This window comes from Anser cygnoides, chromosome 2, assembly GCF_040182565.1.
Source record: "Anser cygnoides isolate HZ-2024a breed goose chromosome 2, Taihu_goose_T2T_genome, whole genome shotgun sequence".
NCBI lineage: Eukaryota > Metazoa > Chordata > Aves > Anseriformes > Anatidae > Anser > Anser cygnoides.
In genome coordinates, this window is record NC_089874.1 from 112059954 (window position 1) to 112076916 (window position 16963).

The 16963-nt window shown below is 38.3% G+C and overlaps 1 protein-coding gene across 2 annotated transcripts in view; it reads right to left on the minus strand.

The window, feature by feature from the left end:
- SMCHD1 (structural maintenance of chromosomes flexible hinge domain containing 1) overlaps nt 1-16963 on the minus strand; it is an 83523-nt gene that overhangs the window by 16047 nt on the left and 50513 nt on the right. For both annotated transcript variants that reach the window (XM_066992828.1, XM_066992826.1), the window contains exons 31-36: nt 14658-14737; nt 11770-11927; nt 7965-8080; nt 7458-7519; nt 4254-4341; nt 3729-3860 (exon numbers count right to left, since the gene is read on the minus strand). In XM_066992828.1, coding sequence (XP_066848929.1) covers nt 3729-3860; nt 4254-4341; nt 7458-7519; nt 7965-8080; nt 11770-11927; nt 14658-14737 — 636 coding nt within the window. The remainder of the gene's footprint in view (nt 1-3728; nt 3861-4253; nt 4342-7457; nt 7520-7964; nt 8081-11769; nt 11928-14657; nt 14738-16963) is intronic.

Consider the following 16963-nt stretch of genomic DNA (forward strand, 5'->3'; position numbering starts at 1 on the left):
AGGCAGGACCTGCCCTTCATAAACCCATACTGGCTACTACTGATCAGTTATTTGTCCCATATATGCTGTGTGATGGCACTGAAGGTGCCCCATAACCTTTCCCAGGACCAAGGTCAGACTGACAGGCCTGTAATTCCCTGGATCCATCTTCCTGTCTTTCTTGTAGATTGGAGTTACATTCGCTAACCTCTAGGCAAATGTGACCTCCCTGGTTAGCCAGGACTACTGACAGGTTATTAAAGGTGACTTGGTGAGTGCTTCTGCCAGCTCCTTCAGTACGCTTGGATGAAACCAATTCAGCCCCATAAATTTACGAATATTCAGAACAGCAAGGAGGCCACTCACAGCTTCCCATTGGATTATACTGGCTTCATCTTCCTCCCTGTCACCATCTTCCACCTCAGGGGGCTGGGTGTCCTGAGAACAACTGGCCTTACCAATAAAGACTGAGGCAAGAAAGTACCTCAGCATTATCCTCACCTTTCATCACTTTTCATAACTTCCTCACATTTCCTCTCACATCCAATAAAGAACAGAGATTCTCCTTAATCATCCTTTTGCTGTTGATGTATTCATAAAAGCATTTTTTAATTATTTTACTACACTAGCCAAATTGAGTTTCAGTTGGGCTTTGGCCCTGCACAGCTTGATGACAACTCTATGATGACAGTCCTCCAGAATTGCCTGCCTCCTCTCCCAGAACTCCTAAATTCCTTTTCTCTTCCTGAGTTCCTGAAGGAGCTCTCTGCTCAGCCAGGCTGGTCTTCTCCCCTGCCAGCTCAACTTTTGGTGAACTGGGATGGCCTGCTCCTGCACCTTTACGATTTCATTCTTGAAGAAGGTCCAGCCTTCTGAGACTCCTTCACCTTTCAGAACCACCTCCTAACGGACTATCAACCAGGTCTCTAACTAGGCTAAAGTCTGCCCTCTGGAAATCCAAGGTGGCAGTTCTGCTAACCACCTTCTTTACTTCACCACCTATCATTACATGAGCGCTGTGCCCAAGGCAGCCTCCAACCACCACATCACCCACCAGCCCTTCCCTGTTTGCAAACAACAGGTCAAGTGCTAGCGATTGTGAGACCTTTCCTAGCTGTCTGCCGAATATTTCATCTACCTCTTCATCCAGTTTGGGTGGTCTCTAACAGACACCCAATCATAATACCAGCTTTATCGGCCTTTCCCCTGGCTTTTACTCAGAGACACTCAACCTTTTCATCGCCATTGCCTAGCTCAATGCAGTCAAGGCATTCCCTAGTGTACAGGACTTCCTCGCCTCCCCTCCTTTCCTGCCTCTCTCTCCTGTAGAGCCTGTAAGCATTTATCAGAGCACTCCAGGCATGTAAGTTGTGCCACCATGTCTCACTGAGGCCAATGATACAGCCTTGAGACATAATTAAAACTTCCGGTTCCCCTTGTATTGGGTGTAGGCGCAAGGTTCTGGCAGCAGAGGGGTTGCAGAAAGGCTCCTGTGAAGTGAGGCCAGGGCTGCCCCGTGCCAGACTCAGTCGGTTCCAATTGTCTCCAATGGCCCCACTGCAGGCCAGAGAAGGAAGGGGAGGAAGTGGTCCGGGTGCTAGAGCTGAAGCCCTGCAGCCCGTGGAGAGACCACACAGGAGGAGGTATTTCCCTGAAGCCTGTGAAGAGGACTGTGGTAGAGCAGGTATCCACACTGCAGCCAGTGGAGGACACTACACCAGAGCAGGTGTCTGTGTGGAAGAGTGGTCCATGGAGAGCCTACACAGGAGCAGATTTTCCCTGAAGGGCTGCAGCCTACGGAGGACCCACACTGGAGCAGCAGAACAGAGTGAGGAGGAAGGAGCGACAGGGAGGAGCTGTGATGGACTGACTGTAACCCCCTTTCCCCAACCCCATGCCCCTCTGGGAAGGGAGACAGAAGAGTCAGGAGTGAAGCTGAGCCCGGGAAAGGGCAGATGAGAAGGTGTTTTAATTGTTTTGTCTTTGTTTCTCACTACCCGAACCTATCCTAACTGGCAATAAATTATTTCTTCCCAGGTTGAGCCTGTTTTGTCAATGATGGTAACTGGTAAGCAATCTCCAGATATACATATGAATGTTTGAAGTTCAGGAAACCTGATTTTTTGTTATGGAAGATTCTATGAGAAACTGTCTCCTGAACAAAAATAATATATACAGTAGAAGTTCCTTTCCAGGGTTTTCCCACTAGAATTTATTCTTGTGACATTTTTTTCCTGCAGCAAGAAATGGACTTCAACTGAGATACCTGACAGCAAGTCAGATATCCTTCTTGTGCAGGGGGCCCCTGACCTGGATGCAGGACTCTTCTAGGTGTGGTTCTCATAAGAGCAGAGTAGAGGGGCAGAATCACCTCCCTCAACCTGCTGGTCACACATTTTTTGATGCAGCCCAGGATATGATTCACTTTCTGGGCTGCAAGCACACACTGCCAACTCTATTCCAATTTTTCATCCACCAGTACCCCTGAAGTCTTTCTCTGCAAACCTGCTCTCAATCCATTCATCCCCCAGTCCATATCAATATTTGGGATTGCCCCAAACCAGGTGCAGGACCTTGCACTTGACCTTGTTGAACTTCATGAAGCTTGCATATGCCTAGCTCTCAAGCCCGTCAAGGTCCCTGTGGATGGCATTCCTTCCCTCTGAAATGTCAACTTCAGCTTGGCGTTGCCTCCAAACCTACTGAGGGTACATTCAATGCCACTGTCTATGTCACTGATAAAGATATTAAACAGTATCAGTCCCAATACAGACCCCTGAAGGACAGCACTCATCACTGGACATTGAGATACTTGACCACAACTCTTTGGATGCAGCAATCCAGACGATTTCTTATCCACTGAATAGTCCACCCTTCAAATCCATCTGTCTCCAATTTTGAGACAAGGATGTTGTGTGGGACTGTGTTAAAGGTCTTACAGAAGTCCAGTTAGATGACATCAGTTGCTTTTTCTTTGTCCACTGATGAAGTCACTCCATCACAGAAGGCCACTAGATTGGTCAGGCACAATTTGCTCTTTGTGAAGCCATGCTGGCTGTCTCATATCCCCTCCATGTCTTCCATAATGCCTTAACGCAGCTTCCAGGAGGGTATCTGTTCCATGATCTTCAGGGACATAGAGGTGAGGCTGACTGATCTGTAGCTCCCAGCGTTTTCCTTTCAATCCTTTTTAAAAATGGGTGTTATGCTTCCCTTTTCTCAGCTATTGGTGTCTCCACCTGACTGCCACGGCCTTTCAAATATCATGGAGAGTGGTTTGGCAACTGCATCAGCCAGTTCCCTCAAGGTCTTGGATGCATCTTATGGAGTCCCATAGACTTCTGTATATTCAGGTTGATGAGGTAGTCTCAAACCTCATCTTCACTCACAGAGGAAGGGACTTTGTTACTTGAGTCCCTGCCTTGAGGTTCAAGGACTTGAGGGACTCGAGAGATGTGGGAAGAGTGAAGCCAGTGAAGACTGAGGCAAAAAAAATTTTGAGTACCTCAGCATTCTCCATGTCTGTTGTCACCAGATTAAGAAATTTTAAAAATGTTTTTATTTAAATCTATGAAAACTACTTTTAGATTCGTTGTCAATTGTTTAAAATACAATATACATTTAATGGCTTTAACCATATTCGTTTATATATTAAAACATAAGAGAATAGCAATGCCTTACAGCAAAACTTAACACATTTTGAGGAGTCACATTTCTCTAATTATGATTTTGTATTAAAGTATAGTTACCATTACATGGAGGTGTAAATCCTTGACCAGTGTACGGCTAGTAACAGTTCGGACATTGGAAACGGCTGGAGTAGCTGGTAAAGAATCAGGTAACAAGCGTACTGGGTCATTAGGTACAACTTCAACTACAATCTAGCAGAAAAGGGAAAAAGAATAACATAAAACAAACAAAACAAAGAAAAGTCTGATATAATTCACAATTCACCTGCACACATTAGTTGCTAAAAAAATACCGATGCAAAAGCATGTGAAATTTACTGTCAGAAATAAATTTAGGATGGCCATAAAGCAGCAGTACTAGGTTAAAAATTACGGAGTTTTATTTCTGATTACTTATAAAAGCTATTGAAATTTTGTTTTAATATCAGTTTGATATCAATCACTATTTCAAAATAAAAGTATAATTTTTTTTGTATAACTCACAACTGAAAGCATTTGCATTCTGAATCTACGAAGTATCACAGTATTTCTCCCAGATCTGTATTACATGTTCTTGGCTACGTGTAATTAATTATACTTTCATACCTGGTCACTGCTGAGCATGTTTGTCTTATCCATTGCAAAAGTAAACTGTATATTGTAAGTGCCCACTCTCTCTGGAATCACTTTATCCCTAAAAGTAATCGGAAAACAAAACACAACCAAAACCAAGTAAATATTGAAGTGACAAGTATGTAAGTATGCAAGCAATTGAAATTCTGAGTAGTCCTCCTAACTAGATAAGAGTTCTATTGATGTATGACAGATTTTAATACTCCTCCATAATGACCTTCAGCAAGAATGCCACAAAAGAACTCGTCTCTTCTAGAATAAGGTTTTTGGAAACTTGGATGAGGAAAGTTGCCTCAAAGAGTTTTTATCCATGAGTTGACAGAATGTTGTGGCCCTATTATTCAGAAGTCTGCCAGTCTACCCTGTTTTTACTTTCCATCCAATGAATTCTACTGAAATTCAATGAAATTGAATGAAATTCTACTGAAATTCAATGAAAGCTACTGAAACAGAGCACAGAGATATTTGTATCTACAACAACAACAGCTTCTTTCCAAATTCAATCATTGGGCTTGAGATTATGTAATATCTGAATAGCTGATTCCTTCTGATACTTAGAAACCATACAAAATTAGGTCATCAACAGCAGCCAAGGTTGAGCACATTGAGACAGAAAAGAGTTTTCATTCTACCTTAGAGGATTTTGGAGTGCCGACTACTGGCATGGAATCCCTATCATCAAAATATGAAGGGAAGACAAACGTGCACTTCTGCTGATAGAAGCAGAACTTCACCTAGCAAGGAAGGCAACACAGTATGTGGAAGAATGCTGAAGTCTTCCAATGGATAGCAATGACTTACAAATATTTAGAGACCTTTGAGGAGATACAACCACAGCCTCTAACCAAGATTCAGGCATTGTTCTGGGAAGATGACTTATGACGCTCTTGAATTGGCTAATGTGATTATTGCTTTCAACATACATTTTATCTGTTTTGACAGTAACAGTAAACAATTTGTTTCCTCTTAATTCGTTTGGAAAAGAGTAAGGTGCAAGATTCCCTGGAATGCTTCATTTGTAAAAAGTAAAATCTCAAAGCTTTACCTATCTCTGGAAAGGGGCATGACTTTTTGTCTTCCATATAGAACAGAAACAATTCTACCTTCTTTTCTGCATTTTATCTGGGTTAAGACTTACAGTATTACTGAGTAGTAAACAATCTGCTAAGGATCTTGGCGTGGCCGAACACCATCTAATCAGGCATAAGCTTTAGAAAAAGAATCAATTGCACTGTTGTTATGAAAGCTGAAAGGCTGCAACCAAGTTGAAAGGGGCACCCCTATTATTGATCTAGCATCCAGCAGACGATAACCCATCAGTGACTATGCCAAGGACATAAAAACTAGAGAGAAACCACAAGCACTGGTAGCAGTGAACAATATGCACTTTCCTAAAAGTGCTGCTAATGAGAAGTGTCTATCTACTGCTAGTTTTCTCAAATCTTTCAGAAAGGTAGGGAGTTTTAATTCTGTACATTTGTAGCTAACTAGTAATCTAAGGGAGCAATGTCAAGATTTTTAAAATTCCTTATTGAGCTCTGTGTGGGTTAATTTATAACACGTCTATCTACTATATGCTTCCTCTGTGAGAAGCACCATGTAGGTGAATGCGACGTGTATTTCATTTCTGGAGGTACAAATACGCAACACAAAGCGTCTTGTTTTGATAATGTTTCAAGGGTTTCATGTGTTTGAACTACACTCATTACTAAGCATTTCTCAGAATGAGCAGGGTCAGAAACACACCTTCTGCTTGGCATAAATTTTTCAGTAATCCTCATTTTTTGGAGAATTTCATTTTGTAACCTTGGACTAGCTGCTGAGAAAGCTCTGTTCTGTTAAAAGCAAAACTATATCCTTATTCTGGAGAGTCTTCTTTTGCTACAACCGTCAAACTCAGCATCACAAGGCTTTGGAATCTTGAGTGCCTTTAAGGTAAAGACTGTGACTTTAGTAAAGATTCGAAATGTCTTGCCTAAATAACTACAGTTCCAGTTGAGATGTACTGCAGTTTTCTGAATTAGTTGCAATTTCTCAGATGGAAATCTTCATATATACATACATTACATTGCTGTACCATATCTGAGAAGCTAAAAAGACTGAGTAAATGAAGGTTGAATCAACTGCTTTTCCCATTTTTTTTCTTGGCTGAGTATGACACAGGGATTTACAGATGGAAGTACATTTACGCTGTGTATCAGAACCTTGGATTTAAGCCTCAGCTAACCTGCTCCCCAGGAAAACAAAGTGTTAAAGACCTAATGGTAGGATACAGCAGTCACGGCCAAGGTCTTGAAAACAACATAGATTCCCAAGGATAACAAATTTGACATCTGGCCTCCTGGTCTCTATTATGTGCCTTTTGAAAGGAAGAAGAGCCACAGTTGAGAGGCAGCTTGGGAAACTCCCTTATCATCTCTGACAGTGCTGCCACTCAGATGGTCCTGGAATCTTGCCATAGCTGAGCTGCAGCAGCATCTGCTCCTCTGATGCAGGAACCAGATCAGCTGTGCAACAGTGGTACCTGCTGCATGCAGTTGATCTTAAGGTCTGTTTTCTAAAAACAGAAGGGAAGTCTAAAAACAGGAGGCAAGAGCTTGAAGCAACAGCCAACACCACAACTATTCAACTGATCCTGTAGCATGCCTGACAACAGTAGATGTGGCAATCAGCAAGCAGCTTTTCATGAACTCTAATTCTCCTGCTGGTTATCTAAGACACTATCTAGACTAAGTGACCGAAGGAAAGACCACTAAGCCACCAAGGCCAAACTCACGGTTCAAGACTAACAGTTACAGAAGGTGCTTAATCAGAGTTAATTAAGTCTACTTTTTCCAGCCAGCAATTCTACAGCAGTTGAACATTATGCTGAAAATAACTAAGGAATGTTAATAGACAACTAAGAAGCTTGAGTGGAATATACTGTCCTTGCATTGCTAGCATTTCTCATCATGTATTCTAATATATTACCTTAGACTCTTTCCTTTTCTCAGATTAAACAAGTGTCACATACATTTTGGGAAGAATACAATCCTCACACTCATCACAACATGCTAATATCTTTTAACATTTCATAGCATTGCATTGTACTAATTCTTTAACAGATTGTTATAAAAACTAAAACTGTATTTTGTACAATATTCTGCATCGGTAATTATAAAATAAATGCTGCTGTACCTGAAATAAAAGAAGCCATCTTCCTTGTCATCCTTCACTTTACTACAGCTAAATGTTGTAACCTGAAAAGATGCAAAAAATTTAATATAACATACTTGAAAGTTTAAGTACCTTACTTGTAATATGCTGTCAATCTTAATAATTCGTAATACTGACAGCATAGTAATTCAATGAGATCACCTACAATTTAGATGCTAGTTTCATATTTTTAATCCTGGGACTCTGCAAAAAAGGGTGTCAAGTTTTAATAATCTCCTTGCTATTACTTTGCTCCTGCAGAGCAGTAGCATTTCTGTACTTACTATAGTATTGACATTTGAATAGTCCAACAAGTTGTAACAGGGCAGATTGTTAAAAAAAAATATGATTGATATGTACTGCTAGTTATTTAAAATCTAGAACAGGATATTGACCTAAGTCAAAAACAGGAAAGCCCCCCACTACAAAAACGTTTGTCGTATGCTAACATTTTGATATCCATGTTGAAAAAGTGTTTTGACAACTTACATCAATTGGTATCCTAGTTCCACTGCCCTGTCCTTCCCACATTTTCATAGAAATACGTGCTGGATTAATATTTTTGATAATATTGTCGTCTTCAGAAAGAACACTAACCATAAAATCTGCAGAATGAAAGAAAGCAATTTTTCTGGATTATTTTTTATTCAAAATTAAGATGACAAACCTTGATGAATTTCTCGTTCTCTTTCCTACCTGGAAGAAAAACACACGAAACCCGCGTTTCAAATAGAATCCAAACAACAAAAAATACGAAACCATGCATGGAAATGCATCTCTCCCTAGACCTGTAACTAGATCAGGTAACAATCCTTACACAGGAAAAAAAAAAACCACCTACTTTATACAATGACTGCTTAAAAAAAAAAAAACCTCAAAAATTCACGTCTGCCTTTTCCAGGTTATTGTCCTTAACAAAAGCAAACCAGATTGTTTCTTGCTCTCAGGAAAGAACAACCACTAAGCTAAATAAGTAGTCAATTTCTTCCTCCAAGGACAGGAAATCCAGATCTCCCTCTTCCTTCACAAGTGCTTTAGCCATTGAACTGCTGGATAAAAAGGCACAGTAGTTGGTCAGAGACTGTACCAAGACCACTATAATTTTCTACACCTATTAGCCACATTGTAATAAAAAAGACTCAGGCCATGAACCTTAATCTTAGCTTTGCTACTTCTTACTGCCTAGTACCACAGACTTTTAATCTGTTATAACTATATGGATGTTTCACTCCTCCATTTACTATTGACTGATTCTGTGGTCAAAATACTGGCAGTTTTAAATCCCAACCTGAAAAATTTAGCTTTCCCTATACATTCCACAGGAAATTTAGCAGTCTGAAGGAAATGAAATCCAAACAAGATTTGGAAAAAAAAGCTACCCTTCCTCTAGCTGAAAATGTGAACTGAACACTTTGACACTATGGCTATGGGGAGCTTTCAAGCACATAATTGAAGCTGCATTGTTCAAGTAGAAATGAAATTTGCACTTTAAGGAAGGATTGTGCTTTGACGTGCATAAAAAAATTATGCATGATTTCCTCCAAGATTACAGTGCCTGCTCCCTGGTGTACCTGAATTCACCAGTAAATCTAATATTTAGGATGCTAATTAAATATCAAACTGTTAGTAAGGATTTTACTATCTAATTTCATAATCAAAATTTAATATCACATTGTAAAATGTTGTCTCCTAAAATTATCTTTTTCTCCTCTTCTCTCAAAACCTGGATTATTTATACAGCATATGCTACATTTGAAAAATATTTTATTTATAATATTAATGGTAACTTCTCTATTATACTTAAATCTTCAAGCACTGTAGATTCAGGGAAGTTTGAAAAGCACACTCTTCCATGTTGTCCATAAAGTGGAAGTCTCTTTCAAGGTAGCTTCAATTTCCGTTATAACAATGAAAGACATCAAGAAGTAAGCGTGACAGTTATCTTCACTCACACGCTGCTCTTTTTTATTGTCTCATGAAAGTAGCCAACTTACAAGTACACAAACCTCTGCTTACAGTTAAAGTTTTAGATGTAGAAATATATTAGTAGCAAGAGACTTGATCTCCTTGAAGAGAAGAAAAGAGTGGAAAATAGAGGTCACAAGTCTGCATGTGCCCAGGAAAATTACACAACACACACACACACACATATACAGACATAAAATGCACTATATATAAAAATAAATAATAAAATGATAAAATAATAAAAAATAAAAGTGAAAGAATTAAGAACTATTAGTACAAGCAGAGAAAATCAAGGGACTTTGGGAAACAGGCAGATAAGGGACCATAAAATCTGTCCTCTAGCTGTCTTGTTCTGAGCTGCAAACTAGAGCTTTAAACCTAGGATAGTTTAGAACTTCAGAACACAAGGAGATGGCCATGGTGAAAAGTAAAAAAAAAAATGCCTCAAATTCATACTCAGAAGAAAAGCTACGCTTCCTGACTTGATTCAACAGAATCAGGGCAATGTTATCTATATAATACTACCATTTTATAGTAATACACATTAAAGTACAGCAATCTATTCACCACCAATTATTATACACTCAGGAGACAGGTATTAAATGTATACAAATGTGGTGCTTAAGACTAATGTATTCATTAAAAATGGAAAATATTTCATTTTTCTTTGTCCTGTAGTATAGGGAAAAAACAGCCAGAGGATGCTTCTTCATTAGGCAAAACTAAAACACTTTGTGAATTTAGTCAAGATAATTTCTGCATGAAGAGTATTTTAAAGCACAAAAATCTTGTTCCATAAAACACCAGCCGATCAAGTTATGACAGTATAATTACCCTTGATTACGAACCTTCTTCAGTCATACCAGCAGCACATACTTTAAATAATAATAATAAAAACATCACTGTTCTGAAAGACAGGTGGTTACAATGGTATAAAAGATGTGTAGAATGAGTTTGTTTTAGTTTCTGAACTCATAAAATGAAACAATCTCAAGTTTATTTTAATGCCTGCTGTCAATTACAAGCTGCTTTTGCATCAATTGATTCCTGTTTTGCACCTTCAATTTTAAGAGAAGGTATGAATACCATTCAGTGTAGGAAATTTGTCAGTATTTACTTCTTCAAATAGGTATAAAACTCATCTACTGAAGATTCAGATGTGATGCACACGCATACTTTCCAAGGATGGGATCAAAAGGAAAATTATTAGGTTGGAAACTACTTTACCCTCATTTTCAGGAGACAAATATTTAATCTAATTTCTCACAGCAAAATTTGAGGCTTCATCACTTGGCTCAGAAGCCTACAGCAGGTTTCCCAAATATAAAGTGTTGTTTTTATAATTCCAGTAAACTGTTAAAAACGTCTTTTTTGCCTTCCTTAATATGGTATTATATTTTAAACAACAGAATCTACTTGCTTTCTCTTTAACTTTAGAGAGGACTTCAGCTTTCTGAATAACATCTTTGTATCATAGTTTCATATTGCAAATTGGGTTATTACAAACTAAAAAGGATTTTTTTTTGAAGATGGGCTAATAAATTCATATAAATTCACTGGCAAAATCAAGAACAATATCTCCCATAGTTTTCTTAGAGAAGACCTCTCACCTGAAATAGCTGAATTAGTTAATATAGTTCCCTTAATCATGCCAAAGTTTCCTTATGAAAGGCATGAGTTTCAAATTCTTTTTTGCTTTTAGCAAAAGACGTTTTCACACGGTCATACCTTGCTCTTCATTGTCTGTTTTCTTTATTGTGAATATCACTGGACGTAAAACATGAGACTTTTTTTTGTTTGTTTTATGACTCATCAACCTTAGTTTGAAGGCAAAGATCATCCTTTCATATGGGAATACATCAGGAGAGAAAAGTATTTTGGACTGTCTCTGGTGTACTCGTTTTGGTTCACTTTTGGTTCCTCTTGCCTTACAGATGGCATATAATTTCAAAGCTACCTCCTTTGTTACCATTAACCTCAAAATCAGATGAGGGAAAAAATGCAATACCAAGCTCAGATCATCTTTTGGGAATCAAAACCTGAAATATGGCATTTCACTATGGATAAAGAAGAGGTTCTCTACTTTTACTATTTACAGACAGATAAAACAAGAGGTTTTTTTTAAGTGCTTTCATAGAAAATGTGCAAGTCTTTTCTCTCCAAACGTTATAGAGGCATCTTAGATATGGCTTTTACAAAAAACTGAGACATGCAGACACACAGACAGACACAAAATAAGAAACAACACCAGGAGAATCACCAAAATAGTTCTCATGGGTTTACAAAACTTTTGAGTGACTTGTTTCCACCAAAGAATCCTTATACTTACCAGGGAAGGTACCTCCTGCTGGAAAAGAAGCATTTTTGTCATATTTAACATTCAAGCGGACAGGTTTCTCAGGATCAGGCAGGACATTTAATGTAATTATTGGACAATCTAATGTGATCTTGTTGTATGAAGCTTTAACCTGTAAAATGTGCTCTCCCCTGAAACATACAGAAATCATAAAAACCATTATAAAATACCTCTTCTGAAAAGGCAATTTTCAACATACATCAAATAGGAATCATGTACATGAAAGCATAAAAAAACAAAATCTGAAAAGAACTTCAAGTTATCAGTAGTAAAGGGAAGAAAAAACATAAGTGTTAATGCAAAGCTAGAAACACTTGAATGAAGTAAAATAATAGTTTTAATATCTTAAGATATTAGTTTATTAAATTTAATTTCAAATATTTCATTAGTTTGATCATTTCATTGCTTATCTTTAAAATGCTAGCAACTGCAGCTTTATGTTTCAGAAGACAGTAAAGCGGAAAGCAAGCATAACTAACTGAAATGCTGTCTGAGGAGCATTCTGCTTTGACAATTTCCAAAGAGTGAATTTGTGTACAATTCACATCTAGCAAAGTGCATTACAAGTACATAACGACTCCGCTGCACTGCTATATAATAACCCATTTTTTAAAGTATTAAGAACTAGAAATTTATGTTTTTAAACAGAACTGGGATTAACACATTTGACTAAACAGTGACTGTACTCCCCAGCCAGTTTTGATCATGCTATAAAAAGTAGGGTGTTACCACTGAACACACCTGTTTCTAACCTCCAGTAATATATTGATAACTAATATTTACCATCCATCAAGATGTGAGCATTACAAACACACTGAGCACCATCAATAGCATTTAAAATATTTTCTTCCAAATGTAAAACAACATTATAGAAAAAATCCTGTAGATATGAATATGAAAATATTAACTGGCATAAAATACTTCAAAAATTTAAGAACAAGTACTTAGTGCTAGCTTCTAAACTACCTAAAGCCAACCTAGTCTTGTAAGAAAAGCTCCTATGAGCTAAGCATTACTAATTTTTAATCAGTATTTCTCTTCTGGGTTAGTGTTTTTTTTTAAAAAAAGTACTTGTAACAAAACAGTCAATACACTTTTCTCATGATATACATAAGACCTCTCTACAACAGGCAGATTAACCTCTATTTCTTGTCTCGTCAGCCAGTAAAGAATCTTCAAAACACAAAAAAGTACTAGATTTAATTGGTACCAGTGATATTTTAGATTTTTGGATGAAATATTATCTATAATTACACAAAACTATCTCAATTTTTGCTTTATAAAAGCATGCTTACGAATTCTCATTCTTGAGAATTTACTGCAAAAATGAAAACCAAAAATGTAGCCTTCAGCTCATTTCCGTAAGAAAACAAGGTTTAGGCAATACATTTCCAGCTGAAACTAGCCAGTTGATTCAAAAGTTAACTGAAAGGATGGAGGGACTGAAGTTCTAAAAGGCCAGAAAGAATGTGTAGGGTAGCTGGAATTACAACTGAGGAAATGGAAATGCAGAACAGAAATCATACCACTACAGCTTCCGAGAAAATGCTAGGTGGCTAGAAGAAAGAGCCTGCAGTCATAGAACCACAGAATATCCCGAATTGGAAGGGACCCACAAGGATCACTGAGTCCAACTCCTAGCTCCACACAGGACTACCCCAAAAATCACCCTAGATGGCTGAGAGAGTTGTCCAAACACTTCTTGAACTCCAGCAGGCTCAGTGCCATGACCACTGTCCTGGGGAGCCCGTCCCAGTGCCTCTGCATGAAGAACCTTTCCCCAACACCCAGCCCGACCCTCCCCTGTCCCAGCCCCATGCCGTTCCCTCGGGTCCTGTCGCTGTCCCCAGAGAGCAGAGCTCAGCGCCTGCCCCTCCGCTCCCCTCGTGAGGGAGCTGCAGGCCGCCATGAGGCCTCCCCTCAGCCTGCTCTGCTCGGGGCTGAGCAAACCAAGGGGCCTCAGCCGCTCCTCATACATCTTGTCCTCCAGACCCTTCACCATCTTTGTAGCCATCTTCTCCTCTGAAGAAAAAGCAACTTTTCTGATCAGTAACACAGGTGTACTATCCACTTCAAAAATAATCACATATAAACCCCAAACTAGATATAGCTTGTTCTGAATCATGCCTAACCAGCAAGACAAAACAGTAAGATGCAGGAAAACACTCTAGTGTCATCAGGTGGGCCTTAGGGATACAGGAACTGGGTAGCAGAACTGTGAACAGAAAGAGGAATAATGGATTTGAAAAGACAGATGGGACATACGAGTGCAAAGGGGAGACGGGGAGACTGACATGAAGAAGCAGGAGGTGCAGGACACAAAGCCGCAGGAAATGAAGCTTCATTAGCTCTGTTGCAAGTAAGAAAATATTTTTGGTTTTGGATTATTTTTTTTCCTCAAATTCTTTAGGACAATTTATCTACTCCTTTAAAACACTGGTTAGCACCCAGAGTAAGTGGAATTTCAACACTTCTGAAACACGTTCCTATTTTAAAAGCATTACGTCTAGTTCTGGTCACCCAAAGGCTATATATTTCAAACATTTTAAATGGTACCATGTACACTAGGTACAGGTTGGCAATTATAGGCTGTGTTTTATCATGACCGGAAATCCTAGAATTCAGGAAATTAGAGCAGCAGCTTTTCAGAAGACCAAAGAAAAAGCTATTCAATTTTATTTAGTTACGCACTTAATTTCTTAAAGTTCACTAACTGGCCTTCCACCGGCATCTAAATAATAAATGTTTGACCTCAGCTGTAGATGAATTCCTCGTAGGTACTTTATGAAATGCGCAGCTTAAATACATCTAGCAAGCGACATTTCAGAATTCAGTTTTTCCACATAGTTTTCACTACTTACCTAGGTGCATGAATACTAATAACTCCCAGGTTAGCCCTACCATTTTCATCTGTTTTATGTAGCTGGTTTGAAGAAACAATCTGTCAAAAAAAATATTTTTTTTATTCTTTCAATGACACAGAAGTAGTATCAAGTCTTAAAATAAAATGTATACCTCATTTGCCTACATACTGTCTTTCCATTTGAGCAACAGTTGCTTTGAATTTTTGCACTCTAAATTAGGGAAAGATACACTCTTAAGAATATGATATTAAGAGGTTTCAGAATTTTCTCTGCCAGTTTTTGAAGACAATCACTTTATCTAAACTAGGATATTTTTGTTCATTAACATGTTTAAATATTTTACAAATGTTATTTCTTTAACTGCTACTGATAACGTCACCCATAATACCTGCTAATCTATTTTCAGATTTTAAAACCTTCTACAAACTGTTTGATCCCTCTCAGTGTTTTTCTAGCCTGCACAGAGATTCCTGGGTAGAAAAAATTGCAGAATGATATAAACTAAAACATCTGTGTCTATCCTCCCTTTTCCCAATCCCGTCAAACTGCCAAAAGGATTGCTAGACAACCTAGAGAAAAATGTTATGACAACTACCTCATTAATCAAAACTTAACAACAAACAAAAACTAACCTCTATACCAAAAGAAACTGCATTTAACCGAACACTAATAATGATAGTTAACTTCTTGTCAGCATTGTTTTAGAAAAACAGCACAAATGCCTTACACGTCTCCTGTTTACCTCATACATTAAATAGGTTTGGCTAAAAGTACTTTGAAGTCAATGGGACTTCTGCTTTCAAGAAATTCTGGCTGAATCTCGTTGTTATAAAATAACTCCCCTTTACTCGCTGGTGTTCTTCAAAGTGCATTTTTCTGTGTGCTCTCTGTCTTTGCCACACTTACTCTCCCAGCACTGAAAGTGAAATCTTATGATTGGCAGTACCATTAAGTTACACTTGTCCTTGCAAATTAAATGGCAGAGAAGCTATCACTTCACTTTCCCCATGAATCAGAAACTTTTGAAATTATTGCTGCCAGGTTAGGAGATGCAGAATGCCTGTCCTCTGAGAGAAACAGGTGAACACTAACATGTTCTTTAAGTAGAAGCTACTTTTTTTGAAAATGTGCATGCACACACACGTGTACACGCTATCTTAGCCTTACCTAAGAAATACCTTGTCAGTGTATCAGAAGAACCTCAGATAGGAGCTTTAAAGTTTAGAGGACAGCAAAGGAAGCCATGGATATATTCTGAGTTCTCGTATAATGAATTCCTCTCTAAAGAGGGAAATCAACTTTTTACATCAATGATGTAACACAACAATATCATGCAAAAGATTGTCCTTATCTGAACAGCATTTGGCATTAAATTGCTTTCCCTTTGCTATTTCAGCACAAATTTCAGAAGACTACATGTCTAGTGCCCACTTACACAAAAACAGTACTTTCAGAATATGTGAAGTAGGCAATCTTCTTCCAAAATTATTTTCTTTTCCAAATCTCATGTCAATAATTTACATGAATGAAACTACTTTAGCAAAAAAAAAAAAAAGTGAAAGTTGACTGATAATGGATCAGCTATGGAAGCATGAATTTATCCAACCATTTCCCCACAGAAAGGCAATGGCAAAAAAATGTGTGCTCAATGGTTTAAGAGGCAGGCAGCACCGTAAAGATATTGTGATTTTCTAGAAAAGCTAAGAAAATTGCCATATATTTAATATACTTTTCTGAAAACTATATTCAGCTAACAGAATGATTCATATTTGAAATCACTGTACATTACAGAATAGAAATTTTAATTTTCACAGAAACTGGTGATTTGTTCATTTCCACTGCTGGGTGCCCATACGAGTTTGGAGAGTTTCTGTTCAGCCATACTCATTCAGTTCTGGACCTATAGCATACAGAATGGAGTACAGAAAATGCATGCTGCAACCACATAATACCAGGTTTAGGAGTCTTAGAGGATGGGATGTGAAATATAGACAGACGGCTTATTTGAGAATTTCGGTTCCTAGAAACTTCTCGTTTCCTTTGGGAGACCGCACATACAAACTATTTGAAATGCCAAGGAAAGACAGTTCTCTGAAGAGGTTCTCAAAGATAATCATGAAATGGATCTGATGTCTGTTGAGCAAATATGCAGCTAGTTGCTCTACTAATGTATAAGAGTATCACTCAGAAATGGTACTGCTGTTGCTAAACTCCAGGAGAGTGCATTGTAACAGATGCATTAGAACAACGATTGACCTTGGCTTTCATTTTCTCCTCAGCACATTCAGCTGGGATGAAGACCG